Raw genomic sequence first — 24,257 nt, forward strand, 5'->3', positions numbered from 1 at the left:
GACCACCTCAAGAGTGTCACAGGTCCCCTGCTGGACCCCCTGCAGTTTGCCTACCAAGCGAACAGATCTGCGGATGATGCAGTCAACATGGGACTGCACTTCATCCTAGAACACCTCGACAGTGCAGGGACCTACGCGAGGATCCTGTTCGTGGACTTCAGCTCAGCGTTCAACACCATCATCCCTGAACTCCTTTCATCCAAGCTTCTCCAGCTCAGCGTCTCACCTGCCATCTGCCAGTGGATTTACAGCTTTCTGACGGGCAGGACACAGCAGGTCAGGCTGGGGGAGGCCACCTCATCCACACGCAGCATCAGCACTGGGGCGCCCCAAGGTTGTGTCCTCTCTCCGCTGCTCTTCTCTCTCTACACGAACGACTGCACCTCAGCGCACCCGACTGTCAAACTCCTGAAGTTTGCAGATGACACCACTGTCATTGGCCTCATCAAGGACGGTGACGAGTCTGCATATCGACAGGAAGCGGAGCGGCTGGAGCTGTGGTGCGGCGGACACAACCTGGAGCTGAACACGCTCAAGACTGTAGAGATGATCGTGGACTTCAGGAGGCATCCTTCGCCACAGCTGCCCCTCACGTTGTCCAGCTGCCTTGTGTCAACCGTCGAGACCTTCAAGTTCCTGGGAATTACAATCTCCCAGGACCTGAAGTGGGCGACCAACATCAACTCCGTCCTCAAAAAGGCCCAGCAGAGGATGTACTTCCTGCGGCTTCTGAGAAAGCACGGCCTGCCACCGGAGCTGTTGAGGCAGTTCTACACAGCAGTCATCGAATCAGTCCTGTGTTCTTCCATCACAGTCTGGTTTGGTGCTGCTACAAAAAAGGACAAACTCCGACTGCAACGGACAATCAAAACTGCTGAAAGGATTGTCGGTACCCCCCTACCCACCCTTGAGGACTTGCACGCTGCCAGAACTAAGACAAGGGTGTGCAAAATCCTCTCGGACCCTCCCCACCCCGGTCACCAGCTCTTCCAGCTCCTTCCCTCAGGTAGGCGCTACCGATCAATGCAAACTAGAACTAGTAGACATTCCAACAGCTTCTTCCCTCTTGCAATCAACTTCTTAAACAGCTAATTTATAATTCCATTACAACAAGCTGGCAATTTTTTGACTTGAGTTCGTTGTCACATTTCTGTGGGGCCAATTATGTATTACTCGTGCACTCACTGTAGTTGTCTCGCCGTGCTGCACTATTTGCATATACTGGCCACTCATGCCAGAGTAGCATCTGCTCTATTTGCACACTGATTGAGGAGTATCTGTAACATTTGCACAACCATTGTCCCAGATTATCGCACTACTCGTCACTTTAAACCGCATACACTCCTTGAAGTCTCAGTGCCCTTTGCACAATGGTCATTGCACCGGACTATTGCGATATTAGCCATTCGAACTGCTCTAAGTGCTAGGGGACTCTGCATCTTTTTGCACAATTGTTTTTTGTCAATGTCTTTATGTCTCCAAAGTGTTCTGTAAATTGACTGTCTGTTGTACTAGAGCGGCTCCAACTACCGGAGACAAATTTCTTGTGTGTTTTGGACATACTTGGCAAATAAAGATGATTCTGATTCTGAACATCTCAGGGAACCACAGACTACGAATGCTTTGGAACGCTAAAAAAAAAGTTTCTAAATGTGTTTTTCCCGCCATGTAACACTTTGAGAGCTGTGGATGTAAAGTCCATCCATCCATCCATTTTCTGTACCGCTTTTCCTCACTAGGGTCGCGGGCATGCTGGAGCCTATCCCAGCTATCTTCGGGGGAGAGACGGGGTACACCCTGAACTGGTCGCCAGCCAATCGCAGGGCACATATAGACAAGCAACCATTCACACTCACATTCACACCTACGGGCAATTTAGAGTCTTCAATTAACCTAATTGAATTTGGGATCTGGGAGGAAACCGGAGTACCCAGAGAAAACCCACACAGTCACGGGGAAAACATGCAAACTCAACACAGGCGAGGCCGGGATTTGAACCCGGTCCTCAGAACTGTGAGGCGGATGTGCTAACCAGTCGTCCACCGTTCCTCATGCAAAGTCCAATGCAAATAAAAATAATTATATCCATTGCATCAAAGATGAGCGGCACGATAGATAGATAGATAGATAGATAGATAGATAGATAGATAGATAGATAGATAGATAGATAGATAGATAGATAGATAGATAGATAGATAGATAGATAGATAGATAGATAGATAGATAGATAGATAGATAGATAGATAGATAGATAGATAGATAGATAGATAGATAGATAGATAGATAGATAGATAGATAGATAGATAGATAGATAGATAGATAGATAGATAGATAGATAGATAGATAGATAGATAGATAGATAGATAGATAGATAGATAGATAGATAGATAGATAGATAGATAGATAGATAGATAGATAGATAGATAGATAGATAGATAGATAGATAGATAGATAGATAGATAGATAGATAGATAGATAGATAGATAGATAGATAGATAGATAGATAGATAGATAGATAGATAGATAGATAGATAGATAGATAGATAGATAGATAGATAGATGCACGGTGCTCGACTGGTTAGAGCGTCAGCCGCACAGTCCTGTGGACCCGGGTTCAATCCCCGGCCCCGCCTGTGTGGAGTTTGCATGTTCTCCCCGTGCCTGTGTGGGTTTTCTCCGGGCACTCCGGTTTCCTCCCACATCCCAAAAACATGCATTAATTGGTGACTCTAAATTGCCCGTAGGTGTGACTGTGAGTGCGAATGGTTGTTTGTTTGTATGTGCCCTGCGATTGGCTGCCAACTAGTTCAGGGTGTACCCCGCCTCCTGCCCGATGACAGCTGGGATAGGCTCCAGCACGCCCGCGACCCTAGTGAGGAGAAGCGGCTCAGAAAATGGATGGATGGGATCAAAGATGGTTTACTCCAACCAATCCCTCCTATCACTCCCCGACCTGGTTCCCAGCTCTCTATCTTTACGGAGCAATACCAGTAATATGGTGTAAATGCTTACATGTGATAATATTAAACCCAATGTGCTACTGAGCATCTTACCGACTGGCATAAGTGTTTCGAGACCATTTTTTGTGGGTGCTGAAGCATTCCTAAAATCAATCCCAGCACCTCTAAACCTCTAACGATGCTTCATGCTTAAACTAGGAATAGATAATTTTCTATTAATTCAGATGCCGATATGAACTGCGATCAGCATTGTAAATGGCAAATCCGACATAGCAAGAAAGGTCTTAAATGTCAGGGATGTAGCCACATGAGTCATGTTCAAAAATATCAACCTGGTTCAAATCATCACTACCCTCACCCACACCCGGGAGGTGGTGATTTTTTATTTTTTTTTGTCCTGTTCAGCTGTTAGGTCAAGCAGAATGGAAAATCTGTATCCCTTTTACGCCGAAACAGTTTGACTGTGTCACAGTGGCGTTTTTAAGCTTCCGCTGTGGTATTATAATTGAGGTTTATTGAGAATCAGACTTGATCAGTCACCGCCTCACACACCCTAACACCCCCCCTCCACCCTCAGGCGAGACAGATGCCCCCCGCCACCCCCCCCCCCCCCAACCCGCAGGGCCCACGATGAAGCCAGTCCCTGCCCAGCCCGAGGGCGGGAGAGTGTCCCTTGTTTGTTGGAAAGGAAGGCAGATAGGGGCACCCGACAAGGGAACGATAAGGGGGGGGGGACCCAAGGAGCAGCCCCGGGCCATGAGAGGTCAGCACCAACACCAAGCAGTCATCCAGCCCGGGCCCGCAGGTTGTGTCCATTAGGCCGGACAACCACCGACGAAGAGGGCTACCCCACCCAGACCCGAAGCACCAACCGCCCCACCCTATCACCCCCCCCCCCCACACACACACACAAAACCAGGCAGGGAAAAGAACCCCACAGCAAGCCCCAGAGTCCGCAGGGGACCACCCGGCTCCCCCACGGGAAGAGAAAGAGGCGACTGCAGCGGGACGCAAGGAACGGAGAGAAGCAGGCCCGAGGAGGGACAACGGGGCCTCACCGCCCCCACCAGTAGCCAGAGCGGGGGACCCAGGTGGGTGCCAGCCGGCAGGTGATGATGATGATGACGCACTCTGTTGAGATCCATCATTTATCGGCCACAATCAGCAGGGACACCTCCAGCGGCTCCACACATGCCTCTCAGGTCCTGTCCTCCTTGCCCCGAGATAGAGACGAGGAGGAAAAGAGAGGTAGAGCACATCTCATCACCCCCGGTGGTCCGAGCGCAGCGACCAGCGGCGGCTGCATCATTAGTCACACAAAGATGTGTTTTTTTGTTGTTGTTTTTAACCACGACTTGTGAGCAAGCTCACAGCTGATTCATCTAATACACACACATAAAAAGACTTTATATGTCATCAAGCAAGTGGGAGTACAAGAGACGAGACGCTGACTGTCACGGAGGAAGTGATCGGTAGCTTTACTAATGATAGCCAATAATTGTCACTGTTTGTGCGTGTGTGTGTGTGTGTGTGCATGTCAGACAGAAAGAGTGTTCCGAAAATAGAAAAACATGGAGAATTCTTTGAATAAAATACATCCAACTCCCAGCAGGAGTTACATACAGGTTGTAAACCTGTCCAACAATTTCACTTAACACAACAGACCAAAAGTGAAACTGGAAATGACAAACAATGACGAGCCACAACATTAGGTACACCTCCAATACAGAATGCACTCAGAATATGTGGTCACGTGGCACAAGAAGGCACGGTCAGTTACTGCCGTACCTACTGTTTTTCATTGTATTGTTTAATATTTATGGCCTCAAAGTGTTTTCGGGTTACATCGATGCCATAGAAGCAGAACCCATAAACCAAGGACTCCCTATACTATGAATTTATTTTTTTGTATGAACTCTGAACTGAATGAGCTGCATGTCAGTGTTGGATGTCAACAATAAGCCCCTTTAGGAAACGAAATTATTATCATCACCATCATCGTCTGAGCTCATTTCCCCTACATAATAGTTCCATAAACAATGATAAAGTTAAGCAAAGATGCTGAATTTCAACAAGTGGTGCGCGTTTGTGCACAGATGAAGGCGTTACACCGGCATCAAAGCAACGATCACGCCTCAGCCGACTGCATGACAACCAGCTTAAAGCATTCTGCCACCATACACAGAAGACGGCCACTCAATAAGATAACCAAATAAATTAGAACTAGCCCCCAGTGTAATACAGGGCAGTTGTACAGCGTAGCAAACGACAACCACAATAATAAACGTTTTATAACATTAATATTTCACTATCAAATTCAGCATTATTATCTTTGTAAAGGCAGAATTTCTCATATTGCCTAAGCTCCTTACACTGTTATTAAGTCAACACTTCTAAACAGAATGGGGTATTTATTTTTATTCTTTTTTTTTTTTTTTACTTCGGCAACTGCTGGTGTTTTTACAGTAATGTAGTTATATTTTCAAGTAGTTTTTAAGTTCAAGTTTCAAGTATTTTAACTTATACAACTCTTGGGGTGTTCACTGTCGTCTTATTTTTACCTGTCACTGTTGGGGTTTTTACAGGAGATATATTTGTTTTACCTTAGAATCTGTTGGAAAGTTTATGGTATTTTTATTTTTACTTTCAGGGTGTTCACAGTAGTTTTATTGTAACCTACGCAACTTTTAAGGTATTTACAGTAGTCTTATTTTGACTGTTGAGGTTTTTATGAGAGTTTTATTTTGACTTGCACAACATTTCATTTTTAATAGCGCAGCTGTTTTTAATGGTAGCTGTGTTTTTACTGAACAACTGTTGAAAAGTTTACAGTATTTCTATTTTTACAGGGCAACTTTTAGGGTGTTCAGTGTAGTCTTAAAGTTTTTGGCAGCTTTTTTGGTCATTACATGCACAAAGGAAATTGCAAATTGCGTCCATTATAGCTCCCTCCACAATATATTTGTCAGCTAATCCAAGGAGCAACCCCCCCCCCCCCCCCCGCCCCCCCCCCCCAATGCCCAAAGTCAGTTGGCATAAGCGCCAGTTCACTCAAGACCCTAATGGGCCAACAAGCACAATAGAAAATGGATGCATGGATCTTCTGATTGGTTGATTGATAAAGTAGCTGACGACAGTGACTGGTCCACCACAAGGCTGATCATTCCAATCAAACAATCAAAAATGCAACAGAAGAAAATATTATCATGGGTACTTTTTGGTATATCTTCTTTCTTCTTCTTTTCCTTTCGGCTTGTCCCATTAGGGGTCGCCACAGCGCGCCATCCTTTTCCATGTAAGCATATCTCCTGCATCCTCCTCTCGAACACCAACTGCCATCATGTCTTCCCTCACGACATCCATCAACCTTCTCTTTGGTCTTCCTCGAGCTCTCTTGCCTGGCAGCTCCATCCTCATCATCCTTCTACCAATATACTCACTATTTCTCCTCTGGACGTGTCCAAACCATTGAAGTCTGCTCTCTCTAACTTTGTCTCCAAAACATCGAACCTTGGCTGTCCCTCTGAGGAGCTCATTTCTAATTTTATCCAACCTGGTCACTCCAAGAGCGAACCTCAACATCTTCATTTCTGCCACCTCCAGCTCTGCTTCCATTTGTCTCTTCAGTGCCACTGTCTCTAACCCGTACATCATGGCTGGCCTCACCACTGTTTTATAAACTTTGCCCTTCATCCTAGCAGAGACTCTTCTGTCACATAACACACCTGACACCTTCCTCCACCCGTTCCAACCTGCTTGGACCCGTTTCTTCACTTCCTGACCACACTCACCATTGCTCTGGACGGTTGACCCCAAGTATTTAAAGTCCTCCACCCCTGCTATCTCTTCTCCCTGTAGCCTCATTCTTCCCCCACCACCCTTCTCATTCATGCACATATATTCTGTTTTACTTCGGCTAATCTTCATTCCTCTTCCTTCCAGTACATGCCTCCATCTTTCTAACTGTTCCACCAGCTGCTCCCTGCTTTCACTGCAGATCACAATGTCATCTGCAAACATCATGGTCCATGGGGATTCCAGTCTAACCTCATCTGTCAGCCTATCCATCACCACTGCAAAAAGGAAGGGGCAGAGGGCTGATCCCTGATGCAGTTCCCCCTTCACCTTAAATTCGTCTCTCACACCTACAGCACACCTCACCGCTGTTCTACTGCCCTCGTACATGTCCTGTATTATTCTAACATACTTCTCTGCCACTCCAGACTTCCGCATGCAGTACCACAGTTCCTCTCTGGGTACTCTGTCATAGGCTTTCTCTAGATCTACAAAGACACAATGTAGCTCCTTCTGACCTTCTCTGTACTTTTCCATCAACATCCTCAAGGCAAATAATGCATCCGTGGTACTCTTTCTAGGCATGAAACCATACTGTTGCTCACAAATACTCACTTCTGTCCTGAGTCTAGCCTCCACTACTCTTTCCCATAACTTCATTGTGTGGCTCATCAACTTTATTCCTCTATAGTTCCCACAGCTCTGCACATCACCCTTGTTCTTAAAAATGGGCACCAGTACACTTTTCCTCCATTCTTCAGGCATCTTCTCACACACTAGAATTCTATTGAACAAGCTGGTCAAAAACTCCACAGCCACCTCTCCTAGATGCTTCCATACCTCCACAGGAATGTCATCAGGACCAACTGCCTTTCCATTTTTCATTCTCTTTAATGCCTTTCTAACTTCCCCCTTACTAATCATTGCCACTTCCTGGTCCACCACACTTGCCTCTTCTACTCTCCCTTCTCTATCATTTTCCTCATTCATCAACTCCTCGAAGTATTCTTTCCATCTAGCTAGCACACTGCTGGCACCAGTCAACATATTTCCATCTCTAACCTTAATCACCCTAATCTGTTGCACATCCTTCCCATCTCTATCCCTCTGTCTGGCCAGCCTGTATAGATCCTTTTCTCCTTCTTTAGTGTCCAACCTGCCATACATGTCATCATATGCCTCTTGTTTTGCCTTTGCCACCTCTACCTTTGCCCTGTGTCCCATTTCAATGTATTCCTTTCGCCTCTCCTCGGTCCTCTCAGTGTCCCACTTCTTCTTAGCTAACCTTTTTCCTTGTATGATTTCCTGTACTGTGAGGTTCCACCACCAAGTCTCCTTCTCTCCTTTCCTGCCAGAAGATACACCAAGTACTCTCCTGCCTGCCTCTCTGATCACCTTGGCTGCAGTGGTCCAGTCTTCTGGAAGCTCCTCCCGTCCACCGAGAGCCTGTCTCACCTCTTCCCGAAAAGCTGCACAACACTCGCCCTGTCTCAGCTTCCACCACATGGTTCTCTTCTCTGCCTTTGTCTTCCTAATTTTCCTCCCCACCACCAGAGTCATCTTACACACCACCATCCTATGCTTTCTAGCCACACTCTCCCCTACCACTACCTTACAGTTGGTAACCTCCTTCAGATTACATCGTCTGCACAAGTTGTAATCCACCTGTGTGCTTCTACCTCCGCTCTTGTAGGTCACCCTATGTTCGTGCCTCTTCTGGAAAAAAGTGTTCACTACAGCCATTTGCATCCTTGTTGCAAAGTCTACCACCATCTGTCCCTCCAAATTCCTTTCCTGGATCCCGTACTTACCCATCACTTCTTCATCACCCCTATTACCTTCACGAACATGTCCATTACAATCTGCACCAATTACGACTCTCTCTCTGTCTGGGATGCTCAGAACTACTTCATCTAGCTCCTTCCAGAATTTCTCTTTCACCTCTACGTCACATCCTACCTGTGGGGCATAGCCACTAATCACATTACACATAACTCCCTCAATTTCAAATTTCAGCCTCATCACTCGATCTGATACTCTTTTCACCTCCAAGACATTCTTAGCCAACTCTTCTTTTAAAATAACCCCGACTCCATTTCTCTTCCCATCTACACCATGGTAAAATAATTTAAACCCTGCCCCTAAACTTCTAGCCTTACTGCCTTTCCACCTGGTCTCCTGGACACACAATATATCAACCTTTCTCCTAATCATCATGTCAACCAACTCCCGAGATTTTCCTGTCATAGTCCCAACATTCAAAGTCCCCACATTCAGTTCTAGGCTCTGTTTTTTCCTCTTCTCTTTCTGCCGAAGAACCCGCTTTCCACCTCTTCTTCTTCTTTTACTTCGACCCACAGTAGCTGAATTTCCAACGGCGCCCCACAGGTTGACGGCGCCGGTGGCGGACGTTGTTAACCCGGGCCACGACCGATCCGGTATGGAATTCTTTGAATGAACGCTCAGATTTTTTTGGCAAGGTTTTAAGCCGGATGCCCTTCCTGACGCAACCCTCTGCATTTATCCGGGCTTGGGACCGGCCTACAGTTTGCACTGACTTGTGCCCCCCTTGTGAAATTGAATGCACAAAGACATTTAATGTCACATTTAAGTTCTCCAAGGCAAGGAAATGTAAGGGAAACGCGACAGTGGTGATGCGTGCACGTGATGCTTCCCCTTCATTTTCTTCCTGCGTATTTTTGCTTTGGTGGTCCCATGCTTGCGAAAGATTCTCTTGGCTGATTAGCATTGTAGGCCAGTTAGATAACGTGTGGGTTGTGGATGGCAAAATGGCTAATGCGGTGTACTGTAGCGAATATCAAAGCGAGCGATTCGCGATCTCAAAATGCTGATTGGTGTGTGAATATAATGATGGCGGCGGTTTGAGTCACATTCGCCTCCGAGTCGGCGGTGGCAGTGGTGGTGGTGAGGAGGTTGGATGGAAGGGTGGGGGTGGGCACGCATGCACAACCTAATGGGCATCGAATCCGATGTTTACGGCCAAAATGTAATCGTATTACGTTTGTAATTGTAGAGCAGAAGCGAGCCAGCAAACTGTGGCTAAGACTTATTCAAAAATGTGCCATTTAAGAGACAAGCTGCTAATATCATTGCTAATATCCATCACAGTGCTTGTTATGACTACCTTCTTAAAGTCTCATGATCTCCAACAAACACCGGTCTGTCTCCTTCCACAATTGTTGCTGTCACTGATGTGTGTGGGGACATAACAAACAAAAAAAAAAGAATCAGATTACAGCAGATATTGCTGGAATTTGTGACCCTACTTGGGTTACGTGGTACAGAGAATGCATGAAGGATGGATGGGTTTTCTCTTTTCAAAACACGCAAAACAATGTAAATTAAATTTTAAATCCTTATACGGGGAGCTCATTTACAACGTGTGATATGACTACACACTTTAATTCATCTGAGAGACTTTACATGCCTTGGTTGGTGCTGGTGCTTTGATTAGCAAATTAGTTCATATGGGCTCAGCAGTAAACCATTAAAAGTCCCTGTCAAGTGAAAATAAATGTCTTCTAAATTTGACACACCACAGAGAGGAGTGTTGTTAACAACCCTGCCAAATATGAAAGATTTTTTAAAAAATGCCAAATATATAAACTGAGGCTTCAAAATCCATAAAATCAAGCCCTTACCTCTGCTCTCAAATGCTGTGGGTGTGTGTGCAACTCATGCCAGTTGCCCAAGTGTGTCACTGGGCACCATTTTAGCCATACACACCCCAAAAAAGAAAAACCTGAAATGGTGACAAAAGGTTTAACGCTATAGCTCCACAATTCAGTCTACACATTTCTTAGTCTTTGCATATTTTTAGCAATTATCTTTAATAGTATAGTGTTTTTAGAAACAAATCTATTATATCACTTTACAGGGTCTTTAACTGATGTGAGAATCCACTGAAATGCGAATTGTTATTGTTAAAAACTGGGAACTTGTTTACATGGTACGATTCCACATTAGGGAAAATTACGTGCTTCGTAAAGTGCTGCGTTTGTGGTAAGCAACTAGGTTTAAATGGCCTTACCAGTTGACTATTCAGCTGATGATAGAATCTACTGGAATGCTAATCACCAACTGAAGAAAAAATTCTCGTTTTCACACTAGCCGTTTTAATTTTAGCCACATGATATTTATTATTTAGTATCTGCTTGGTAAAATAATTTTTGTATGGAACTAGGGATGGGTACCGAAATCTGTATTTTTTTTTTTTTTTGGTACCAACCAAATTAGGTCGGCATTACCAAGCACCGATTCAATGCTAATAATCGGTACCATGTTTCGGTACCTATACTATCGGTAACTATACTGGGCCTATAGATCACTAAATGGTTTTGGTCCTGAATACATGAAAGAAATGCTAATTGAATATAAACGCAGTAGGGCTCTGAGATCTACAGACTCAGATCAAATAGTGGAGCACAGAGTCCAAAGCAAACATGGTGAAGCAACATTTAGCTATTATGCTGCACACAAATGGAATAAGTTACCAACAGAAGTGACGTCAGCCCCAAGTGTGAATGTTTTTAAGTCCAGGTTAAAAACTCTTCTTTTTTGTCATGCTTGTTAGACCATTTCCACTTTTAAATGATATTTCTTACACTGTACGCTCTTTTAATTGTACTTTAATTTATTTTATTTATTTTTTATTTTTTTAATGTTTATAAGCTGTTTTTTTTCTTTGTTTTTAAATGCTTTTAATCTTGTAAAGCATATTGAGTTACCTTGTGTATGAAATGCGCTATATAAATAAATTTGCTTTGCTTTGCTAAGTGCCCGTTGTGACCGTGTGAGTGGCATGAGTGGAAGGCTTGGCCAATTTCCGTGGCGCACTTGAACCCATCATTTCCGCAAAAGAGCGTAATGACGTCACTCACAACAAACAACGAAGGCTCGGAGTGGTGAGGAAGTAAGCAGCAAAACGCTAAAGTCTATTTAACTACTGTTTCGGGGTCGTACAGTGTTAAAAAATGGGTTTAAAGTCCAGCATTCATAGAAGGCAATCTTTAGTAAATCGATAAAATTAGGTACAAACTATTGAAAACAGCAGAGGAGGTGCAACAGCTTGCCAGCGGTCCCTACAATGTTACGTTGTACTGTATTATATAAAAAAAAGCTTGGCTTTGTAACTTGCATTAGTTATCATAAATAATACATAATACAGCATAATACAATTACTGTTTATCTTTGTTCCTTGTGTAGTTCATTGCAAAGACAGTTTGTTTCACACTTTGTATTTTGTAATACATTATTTATTGTTTGTATTATATGTACTTTATTATTTGTAAAATATTATACCTTTGCTGTATTTATTATTGACTATATCTTCTTTTCCTCATTTATTTAACTTGGGATGTTGTTTTATTATATTTGTCAAAGTGTATATATTGAAATCTAAATGTTGAATTGAAATATTTTTACATTTTATTATTGAACAAATTACCATCTATTACCACAAACACACAAAATTATTGAAAATTGGTACCATTGACTACTGGTATCGATTGCCAGGTAAATTCAAATGTGAAAGGTACCCATCCCTATATGGAACTGATACCCAATTCATTGCAGAACTCAGACCCTTGTCTATGCCGTAAAGTTGCGTTTCCATCTTAAAATTCCAGGAATTTTTGGTTCTTGGTTACTTGTACTTCCTAGAACTAAAATGTTTTCATTTTTACCATTTGCACAGCAGCCCGAAACATGATGAGATTAAGGCTAATGAGTAGTCAAAATGTTGGCCATTTCTTATATCTAACATCGTTGAAATCCTTCTGTGGTGGTGTCGCAAAAAAGACAATAAAAAGCAAACACTAACAAACACTAATCCTTAAGCTCCTCACTGAGTTGAAGTCTCGCAAAATTTGTTGACCTGTTGTTGACTTGTTGTCGCACGATGATAGTTTGAACTGGTTGAATTCTAAATTCAAAGACTTGTGAGGTTACCAGCTCATCTGGCCTAATTTTGCATGAGAGAGTATTTGCATTTCCTACCTCTAATCAGCATCTCTAACCTCTGCAGGGGTCTGTGTGTGTGCGTGCATGTCTGCATGTGTGCTTGTGTGTCCTTGCGAAGTCGCTCTACACTATAGACATATATACGCATATGTCCAGTTACATCGTTAGACCTATTTTAGGAAGGCTTCAGTGTATCAGTCACCATTTCCTCAACCTTTCCAACATGGTGACCATAAAGAATCACCAACCCTTAACTATATACAGCTGAGTAGCTTGGCAAATTACTCCCCTCCAAAACATTTGGCACAGTCGAGAGGCAATTTATGCTGACAAAGACTATGCTCACAATGTGACACGTATCCGATTTTTTTCATGTCAATGGGAAAAGTACAATTGTGATTTTTTCATATCCAACCCAGGCCTCTTTCATATGTGAATATAAGTTAGATATGTATGTGATGCACGTGCGATCTGGACGCTCAGGTTGCGCTCATCCGACCTATAGGTCATCAAAAGGCGACAAACATCAGAATTGTTTGACAAAACAGACACGCCTCAAAAACAACGGAGGACGACGGACTAGAAAACAGTCAGTGGCAAAAATAAGTTACTTCAAACTGACCAATACAAGAAAATGCTGGCTCCGGTTGGACAAAATCCTTAAACTTGCCACAAATGCATCATGGCGAGACCTAAGCGAAGGGCTATATTTGCTTACGTCAACACGTCGCCTCGTGTTTGTGTGCATGATCAATGTGACGTAATGTTTTGTGCGCATGCGTGTGACGTCACGGACGCATTCCGCCCACATTAGAAGTCACATTTGTTTTTATAATGTGAACGACTACGTAAAAAACATGGGATTTAACAAAAATCTGAATTGGGCATCATGTCCTGCTGTATGAACATAGCATAGGTGCATCGTTATTTTGACTAGATTCATACGTTACTTGTTGGTAGATTGGACTGTTGTAACAGGGTTTTTAGTGCTCTGAATGAAAAAAATCAATCTGACAGAGTTCTTACTGGTACCACATCACAACAGTCCTAAAATCTTTACACTGGCTTCCTGTGAGTCAAAGAATACATTTTTTAAAATTTTACTATTGGTCTACAAAGCTGAGAATTTAACTTTAAAGTTCTCAATGAGACTTCCAGACCCCTAAACTTTCTGAACGCCTGAGATCTGCTCAAACTGTCTGTACATTTTAACTGGACTGAAAACTTTATTGTTCACAGCTGCTTATTCTATAAATCTAAATCTTTCACCATCTTGCTTTTATTTTGTGATTTTTAAATCTCTTTTGTATGTGAAGGTTTATCTTGATTTTCATCTGTAAGAACTTCTTTTGTTATAATACTATGGATTTGTCTTGTGTTTTCACTCTTTCGACTCTTCTCCTGACAACTTCATTAAGAGACACTTCAGTTCAGTTGTATTTCACTTTAAATTCAATACATTTGCATTTAATCTTTAAGAAATATTTATTAACTTAGTTTTCATTCTATTCACCTTATGTGCAACACATTTTAAATGAATCATTATAAGTGCAGTTTTTCTTTTAATTTCTTATATTTAAGCGTTCTGTTAATGTTCAAACTGCATAAAGTGAATTAAAATATAAATATACTTTAGGAATAAAACCTCTTCCTCGTTTTTGATGACAGGCTACCTTCTACACTACTTTATCGGTCATGATGGCTGTACTTGAAGAGCTAAGTATTGTTTAGTTGGTAAAAAGCTTGAAAACCACTGCGCTACACTAATTGGCAAGTGTCATTTCACAGCTTGGCAATAAAGTGGCCCCTCCATGACTGAAACTACAATATGCTTGTTCTGTCTCTACCAGCTTGTAAGGTATGATGTAATTCCTGATCCTTGCCACAGTTTGAATAAAGCATGTCATGGACATGATGAGACACCTAGGAACTGATTTAAAAAACTTGAAATCCTTTAACCTTCACATCGGGTTAATTTCTACATGACGAGCTGGTGTCCAAATGGAAACAGTGATCTCATACAGCCTCCTGATGGGACTTTGTTCTGACACTGCCCTAATTTCTACTTTAGCTAATGAAGCCCTACATGATGAGATGAGATGACCCTCAGAGCTCAGCGATGATGTGTTGCGGTTCCGCCGGACGGGCAAACACGAGGTCCATGGCTCAGCTGAGGAGACGGCAACATCTTGATAGCAGCGCCCGCTAAAAGGCAGGGTGCGCGAAAACTGTGCTAATACTACAGTACATTCAGACTGCAGGCTAGAGTCACCTTGTCACTGTCCCCGGGCAAATTTGAGCTTTCAGTCATGTGACATAGCTGGCATATCCTCAAACATAATCAAAGGTGTTAATGGTTATAAAACACCTAAAAAATGTCCACACCCTGGTTCAAGTGCATCAGCGGGACCATGACAGCGCCAGAGTATCAAAAGATTTATTTTATTAGCTAATTAGCTACAGATGTCAGTATTTTTCATTTGTAAAAGTAAGTGTCAAGTAGGATCGGCTTCTGGAGTGTGAAAAAGAAATCTGTTCCTATTAATATTCCCATTCATTTTAATAAGGAAAGATGACTCACGATACGAGTGTTTTTAGTTACGAGCGTGGTCACGTAAAGTATTAAACTTCTATCTGAGGGCATCACTGTATTTTATTAAATATCAAAGTAAGTTTACCATATACCAAAGTAAATGGCATAGCAACCCGAACATAATGGCTGATGACTAGCATGAAAATGTCCAGCTTGGCTTAGCAACAAATTGTTAATTTTATCCTTCCGTTATGTCCCTTCTCCATTACCTGTCTGTCAAGCATGTTTAAATGGTGAGCAGTTTTGCTTTATTTGAATTTTATTGTACAGTGCTTAGCTTGTATTTTAAGTATGAAAATATCGAGACTAGTGATCCACCAAAATGAAAATTCTTGGCCAAAACTGAAAACCGTAAATAGGGCACCTAAGGCCAAAAGCCAAAGCCAAAACACCAAAAGAAATTGCTATGCCAATTATTACTAAAACTGCATTTATGACAATGACTGCAGAGCTTCTAACCTACAGAAATTCACTTCCAGAACAATTTGTCTCAATTTCCATATTTTTAATATTATGTCAAGAACACTGTTCCATGGTAACTGGGACAGTTATTGCAGTATATTACCGTATGTACAGTGGTGGGTAGAGTAGCCAAATATTGTACTCAAGTAAGAGTATTGTTACCTTAGAATATGAATCAAGTAAAAGTAAAAAGTAATCCTCCAAATAATTACTTGAGTGAGAGTAAGAAAGTACTCAGTGAAAAAACTACCCGAGTACTGAGTAACACCTGATTTTTTTTTTAAATCAGAGCATGAACATCAAATAAAATAAAAACAACTAAATAAAATATTAATGTGCAAATTCAGATATTACTGAACAATATCACTTAATCTAAAACATAATAAATACAAATTTATAATATAAAATATTTGTAAAATAACAAATTAAGGCTAAATCAGCTCCAAAAAAAATCATCTTACACTGTATTGTTTCTACTTGTTAAACAGCACAATACTGTAGGCTCACCAGGCAGATTACAAAAACAGGAACAAGGCTGCAGTGGATATAAAAAGTATACACACCCTGTTCAAATACCACCTTTTTGTCTTGTAAAAGAAGAAATCATTTAAAAACTTTTTTCACCATTAATGTCACCTACAATTTGTACAACTCAACTGATTATTATTTTTTTTATCTTTTTAAGAGGGGAGGTGAAAATAAACAACTGAAATAAACTTGAATGTGATTGACTTGGACCTGATGTTTAACTTGCTGCCTCCACAGCAATTACAGGACACTTCTGTCAGTCTTTGTGCATGTAAAACGGTATCAATTCACTTGCATGTATCCGCAGGCACACATCCCTAAGACTCTTTCACTGTGTGTGTGTGTGTGTGTGTGTGTGTAAGAGAGAGAGAGAGAGAGAGAGGGAGAGAGAGAGAGAGAGAGAGAGAGAACAGAATGTACCCCAGAAGATGCATGTTTTACACTTACTCGTGACCAACAGAAAGAGCTAATGTTGCTTTATGCACAGCCAAAACAACAACAAAAACATCTGCAACATACCACAAGGTGGTTTCTAAAGTTAGAAGAGGGCTGAAACATACAAGTTTGGGCAGTGACAAAACTACGCTGCAAGTTAAAGCTGTTGTTTTGCGTAGTCTGTCATGTACACATGAGTTGCGCGAGGCTGTCACGACTTACTTTGATTGGCCAGCGAAGCCCAATAGAAGAGTTTGTGTTCAGACATGTGACTTTCTTGTGTTGTTTGATTGGTGAACTTGAGTCAAACATCATTGTGGTAATCACGGTGGATTGGATCAACGGCGCCCGATGCGGAAGTCGAAAACAAATGTCTAAAAATAGATCATGCACGCAATTACTGATAAATGAAAGTCGCGAAAGGCATGTAAATTATTGTAACAGAATAAAAGTGTTTTGTGTTCCTCTTAACAAATACTCGAGTAAAATTAAAGAGTATGCTTCATTAAAACTACTCTGACAAGTACAATTTATCCAAAATATTACTTGAGTAAATGTAACGGAGTACATTTACTACCCACGTTACTACCCACCTCTAAATTATGTAATAGGATAAAAATAAATCTGTATCCTGTTCAAATGTGCAACATAATCATTACCCTACAATCGTAATTGTTAATAAATTATGGCTTCAATGTTTGTTATTTTAATGTATTTATTGCATCAACATTGTTATGTTGGACGCATTTGCAGCCAAATGTCTTCTCTTGCATGGTATTTCTGTATTTAATGCAAAATTCCCCATTGTAGGACTAATAAAGTGTGTCTTCGATTGTAAATATGTATTGCTTTCATGTACTTTTAAACTTGCTTAATGTCCGCTAGAGTGGCTCCAACTACCGGAGACAAATTCTTTGTGTGTTTTTGACATACTTGGCAAATATAGAGGATTCTGATTATGATTATTTTGATGTTTTGCAAATTCATGTCACGATAGCTTTGAAATTAGCTTGGCATCTTTGTCTTTCTCCTGATAATTGCGCCTCATCCTCCCTTCGTGCTAAAGACAGTTGTTAGAAGTGTTGCTTATTCGCTGCCACGGAGGCGATGATGAGTGACTTATGCTGCGTTGACACTGGACGTGAAGCGAATGTTCACCTCCGTAGCTCAGCATCGTGTTTAGCTGTGTTAGCTGTAGCTCGTAGGTAGCTGGGGCAGCGCAAAAATAGCGTGCAACAAGCATTCCCCCGTAGTACCCGAAGCAGCGGAAAGCAGCGAGGTTGGGTCACTGTTCAATGTGTACGCACCATTTTTTGTTTTGTTTTTTTACAATATAGTGTACACGACCACGCGTTGGCTGCGGTTTATGCTTACATCATCACAACATCTTCTTTCGGTTGTTTTACTTTGGTGACAAAAGTCTTTCGGTCCGAAACTGAAGATGCACTTTTGGGCTATTTTTAGCCGAAACTTTGTTGCATCACTAATACGGTCATGGGTGTGTGTTCTGGTTGTTGTTTCCCCCCTGTCTCGTACATACCTGCTCCTGAGAGCATCTTCCCCACCTCCTAATTACCCCATGCATTTAACCTTGTGTCTCATTCTTTCTGGTCGCCAGTTTGTTGTACCTTGTTGTCACGTTCCAGCATTCCTTTCCACGTCACCGACTCATAGTAAGACTATACCCTGTTCTGATTTTTGACCTTGCCTCTTTGCCTCACGTTTTTTGGATACTGCTGCCTTTTCGGATTGCCTGCCTGTGTACCGACCTCTGCTCGTATATTAAATCTCTCTTTATTGAAACTGTCCATCGGTATTGGAGTCGTGCATTTTGGGTCCTGTCCTCTGTTCCATTCATGACAAATACAGACAACAATGCCTGTACAGTTAATAAAGTTTTGGAATGAGTTAATTCACTTCACATTATGAAGTAAGAATATTCTGTTCCACTGGAGGTTACACTGTACATCTCTGTGAGATCACAGAGCTTTAATTACTTTGAGAGAAATTTCTTGATACAGTTTATTGTACTGCAGGTGTACCTAATGATGTGGGTGGTGAGTGTTATATAAAAAAAAACTCATATGGAGGTGTGAAAGAAGCAATCTTCAGCTTGCAGCCTGCTCTTGTTATTTTCACAGATTATAGATTTTATCGGTAGGTCAAATGAAGGTGGCGTGTGTTGAGGCCATGTAGATGTACAGTACACATCCACCAATAGTGCTTGACTAAATCCAAATTTTCAGCAAAATAATGCAGTGCTTACTTGACTCACACAAGTTTGAGGAGCCTTTGGGGCTTCTCCGAGAAGCGCCTGAATTATACACAGTATGAGCCGCTTTGGAGAAAGGGGGGGAAATTAATCATATTTAATTTGTGCAAACGTTTGCATTCGCTTGGTGAGACAATATCACTTTGGTCTACTAAATACAACTTTTAAAGCAGCCACTACTAACACAAAGGTAGGACCTCATCAGATATCAGTGCATTCATTGTCTGTCTCTGTAATAAATAAGTCACCATGTGAGCATGTCTTCTTTTTTGTTCCAGGTAAATCTCTGCTTTTATGTCATTCTCTATCTCACCGGGGACGATAAAGCAACATCATTCGACGTCGTTGAAATTCATTTTTGGAGCGTTCAAGCGTGCCGAGACAACATTATGCCCTCTTAAGATGAAGAAGTGCTTCTCTGCTGTGTGCTTAAAAGCAGGACCCCACACCCCCCGCCAAGTTTAAAACACACTCGGCACAACCACAGTGGAATTCAAAGCAATATAAAAAAGTATTTTCATGACTCGTCAGCACGCTTGTTCCTGTATTTGACTTTCCAAAGCATGGAAGTAACTTCAAGCTTCAAGAGAAAGTAGATGCGTCTGCCAAAGAGGTATCTACTTGTATTTCTACCTTTAACCACAAATGCATGTGCATACAAATGTTTTTACCGCAATCCATTAGATACAGGTTTCCCAAACTGGTCACAATGGTCAGGGGGAGAAAAAAAAAAAGAAAACCTGCTCTAGAATCTAGTAGGCGGCACGGTGAGCGACTGGTTAGAGCGTCAGCCTCACAGTTCTGAGGACCCGGGTTCAATGGAGTTTGCATGTTCTACCCGTGCCTGTGTGGGTTTCCTCCCACATCCCAAAAACATGCATTAATTGGAGACTCTAAATGGCCCGCAGGCATGACTGTGAGTGCGAATGGTTGTTTGTTTCTATGTGCCCTGCGATTGGCTGGCAACCAGTTCAGGGTGTACCCCACCTCCTGCCCGATGACAGCTGGGATAGGCTCCAGCACGCCCGCGACCCTAGTGAGGAGAAGCGGCTCAGAAAATTGATGGATGGATGGATGGATGGATGGATGGATGGATGGATAGAATCTAGTAATGCCAGATCATTTCAAAGCCCCTGAACAAGAAATATTGGCAAATTCATAGTAATTCTTATTTAGATTCATGTAAATTGTTAAAATGTTGCTGATTTGTATTTTTTGTATTTTATTTAAATTCATGTAAAGGTTGTAAAATTATATATTGTGATGAATTAATTGTATTTTGTTACTCAATTTTATTTATTTATTTATATAAAATTAAAATTGTAAATTTGTATTTTGTGTATTATACTTTTAATAGTGATTCTGCTGTGTGTGCACCTCACTTGCTATCAATTAAAAATCTAAATTAGGCCCATTAAATTGTAAATACATATTTTACTTACTTTTCTGTGAATGTACATTAAACGGTAAATCGTTTTATTAGTAGTCATGTAAATTTGACTAACTCAAACTGCAAATTTTGTGTATTTTAATTATATTTTATTTACATTTGTGGAAATGTGTCAAATTCTAAATTGTATATATCCTTGAACTTTGTTGTTTTTCTCAAATGAATTGTTATATTATAATGTATATTTTATGCACATTAGTAATTGTACTTTAACTGTATTTTTTACATTAAATGTAATGCAAAGTTGTAATTGTGACTTGAAAAAATGAATTGACCATTCAAAGGACGATTTTAAAGATATTTGAATTACAATCATTTAACCTTGGGTTCAGCCACAGTTTACATGCAAAATAAACGAGAAGGCTTTTCATCTTACCTTGAACAAGCCACCAGAACAACATCAAGGCTCGCAGTCTTGCGTGCATCTCCATGGCGCCACATCCAGCATGCGGAAGCCTCTTCAAACTTGTCACCGCACACGCTCACACACACCCGACTCGCTTGTTCAGGTAACTCCAACAGGAGCCACGCGTGTAGTAGTGCCAAAGAAAGCCTCTTCTCACGTTCCCATCGAGCCCCCGCGTCACGGTGGACATGGCACGCAGCTCCCTCCCCGCCACCTAACGCCAATATGCCGGCGACGACAAGCACCGCAGCCCCGTGTACAGTGCCCCGTCCCGCCCTCGAGAAGCTCCTTGGTCCCTCCTCCTCGACGACAGTACTACAGGTGCAGCCAGTGCCACCCCAGTGCTGGAGTGAGCGAGAGGCTCCGTGGACGCGCTTGACTGACTGACTCTTTGGCGCCCCCTGCCGCGCACTGCAGCTACCGCAGCTCATCGAGACGACGTTCAACTTTTGACCTCTGAAAACCTCCAAGCAACGGAACTTTCGATGCAACCTAATTAGTCAAAGGATCTATTCTAAGGATCGAAAAAGAATCATTTATAAGGCACGGTCTTCTTTAGAATACACTTTAAGTTGCTTATTTAAACCTGAAGCACTCATAATGAGCAGAATTGCAATATTAGCTTGACTTCCAGCAAACCATCCTGCATAGATGCAGCTTAAAAGTACAGTGGAGGCCGGGGACAGGGACCGAGCCCGATCGCATATAGTGAAAATGCAAGAATAATTGACGCTCCCTAATAATTGCCAATAAAAAAGAAAATCGGAAGAAAACACAAATAAGCAGGGATAGTGTTAAAAAAAAAGCGAATAAGTGGATGTTTCTGCATATAACGGAAAGAATCACCAAAAGCCTTTATTGGTTATTGCCAAACGCGATTATGCCGGGCTCCACTGTACCTTGGTGCGTTCTGATACCATACACGTGACTCTTTTCTCAAATCAACTCTCCCCATTGAAATGAATGGAAATGCCATTAAACCGCTCCGTCCCCCAACACAATATTTTGTGTTACATGCTTTTCGAAAAATAAAAATAACAACTGTATTGGAAGATATACTTATTATAACAAAAAAACTGAATGTAAAGGAATAACTGATTTCATGAAGTGTAATTAAGCCAAAGTCACACACGCACACACTTTAGTCCACCTTCACGTCACCTATTGTGGGGGTGGTCCAGAACTTAACCCCTCCGAGAAACGAGGGATTACTGTCCTATGTATTAGGTGCACTATTGATGGAGGTGTTTTTAATAGAACAATGGATTCAATGCATGACATTAAGCAGTGCGTGTTGTATTCATCACCTCAGTGACACACATGATAGGCCTGTGTGTATATACTGTATGGAGTAAGGATGTGTGTTTTATCAGCTTCAATATTAATTTATCAATATTGTTCATTTTCACTGTATTAAAGTGACATTGTGTAGAAGTGTGTGAGTGCCATTTTATGTTACTACGGTAAAATTATGATGCACCTGACTGGACCGATACCAAAAATAACCAGGCTGTCCTGTTTTAAATGTGCATTTCTTGTTGGAAATGCCTTTTTGTTACCATGTGTGTTTCACAAGAACAAACGCATAGAATATGTGTGTTAATAATTGATTGCTTGGATAAAGCTAGTTCAGGCACCCTCAGTGGCAAAAAAAAAAAAAAAAAAAAGGCTGCCTTTTCAGGTTTTGGGTAATTAATCCAGCAAGAGGAGGATTTCAGATTTGCAAATGTGGGTTTTGTGCTTCTGAATGCCTCCATTGTCACAGTTGGCAATGTTGTTATCTGTGATGCTGCCAGGTGGTGGGAGTTCACTCCACAAGGCCTTTTTGTGATATTTTCCTAGTTGCTTTTTGTGGGGTTTCACAGTTGCAATGTACAATAACCGGCAAGTGAAGATGGTGTTGTTGATCTTTTCTGCTATCTAGTGGTCATCATCTGTAACAAGACCTTGATGGTCTGTGTTGTGCCATAGACTGGACTGGCACGCTTGCATAATCTGAGAATCCATCAATCAGGTGATCGACAAATGACATTAATTGATATTTGTGGCTTTAGTGGACGTTATTATATGTTTTTATTATTGCCAGCAGAATCCATCAATTCCATTATGGACTTATTTAGATGCTTCCTTGTCTGTAGTATTTTGCTTGCGAGACACTCGATACTCACTATAGAATCACACTTTTTTTTTTCAAATTTTTATTGTGCTCCTCTCCGACACTTTTATGGTCCCACCATCCCATATAAACAATTGGAGAGGAATGAAAATAGTTTCTGTAAGTTATTGCTGCAAACATATTTGAACTCTGTAAAGTGGTAACACATTTGTCTCAGTCAGGAGAACTGGGTTCGAATATAAAATGAGTCTTCTCCAGGTACTTCAGTTTTCTCTTGCAACCCAAAAACATGCATATTAGGTTAATCTAAGATTTAATTGTCCGTAGGTGTGAATGTGAGTTTGAATGCTTACTTGTCTGTATGTACTGGCGACCAGTCCAGGGTGTCCCTTCCTCTTGCCCAAAGTCAGCTAGGATTGGCTCCACCTGCAACACTAATGAGGACAAGCTATATGGCTGTTCACCGAATCATAATTATTACATAGCATTGCCTCATATTTTCGTCACCTAACGCATTCTGCATGCACATCAAGTATTTCAGTGAAAGTGCTTTGACAGTTTACTGTTATCTGCTCTTTACTGATAAGCTCAGGCTGTAAGTTAGCCTAAAAAAATTCCACTAGATGGGGGAAGAGTGGTGTCATGATTTCAAAAGGTTTCATGTGGTTAAGTGACATCAAAATTATAGTATTTATAGATTCAGTTGCGGCGGCACGGTGGGCGACTGGTTAGAGCGTCAGCCTCACAGTTCTGAGGACCTGGGTTCAATCCCCGGCCCCGCCTGTGTGGAGTTTGCATGTTCTCCCCGTGCCTGCGTGGGTTTTCTCCGGGTACTCCGGTTTCCTCCCACATCCCAAAAACATGCATGAATTGGAGACTCTAAATTGCCGGTAGGTGTGACTGTGAGTGCGAATGGTTGTTTGTTCCTATGTGCCCTGCGATTGGCTGGCAACCAGTTCAGGGTGTACCCCGCCTCCTGCCCGATGACAGCTGGGATAGGCTCCAGCACGCCCGCGACCCTAGTGAGGAGAAGCGGCTCAGAAAATGGTTGGTTGGTTGGTTGGTTAGATTCAGTTGCATGTCCCGTGGAAAAGACACCAGTTATCCTTTCGTGAAATCAAAGCAACACGTTTCCTGTAATATGTGAAAACTTTGACTCCTACTCATTTAAAAAATAACTAAATAAATACAATCATAGATCATTTTACACTTGAGACTATGTGAGTGGCACGGTGAGCGACTGGTTAGAGTGTCTGCC

General features: G+C 41.8%; 1 protein-coding gene and 1 long non-coding RNA gene across 4 annotated transcripts in view; one reads left to right on the plus strand and one right to left on the minus strand.

The window, feature by feature from the left end:
• The window catches only part of esamb (endothelial cell adhesion molecule b), an 86,726-nt gene extending 65,560 nt beyond the window's left edge, over positions 1 to 21,166 (minus strand). For 2 of the 3 annotated variants that reach the window (XM_061781177.1, XM_061781180.1), the window contains exon 1: positions 20,854 to 21,166. In XM_061781177.1, the coding sequence (XP_061637161.1) occupies positions 20,854 to 20,908 (55 nt within the window). In that variant the 5' untranslated portion in view covers positions 20,909 to 21,166. The remainder of the gene's footprint in view (positions 1 to 20,853) is intronic. The other variant, XM_061781178.1, reaches the window with a different exon arrangement.
• On the plus strand, positions 11,636 to 17,497 carry LOC133482734 (uncharacterized). Its single transcript, XR_009789901.1, has 3 exons — positions 11,636 to 11,688; positions 14,406 to 14,595; positions 14,809 to 17,497. It is a non-coding gene; the product is annotated as an uncharacterized LOC133482734 (long non-coding RNA).
• Positions 21,167 to 24,257: the final 3,091 nt, after the last annotated feature.

Source organism: Phyllopteryx taeniolatus, chromosome 8 (genome assembly GCF_024500385.1).
Source record: "Phyllopteryx taeniolatus isolate TA_2022b chromosome 8, UOR_Ptae_1.2, whole genome shotgun sequence".
Lineage (NCBI taxonomy): Eukaryota > Metazoa > Chordata > Actinopteri > Syngnathiformes > Syngnathidae > Phyllopteryx > Phyllopteryx taeniolatus.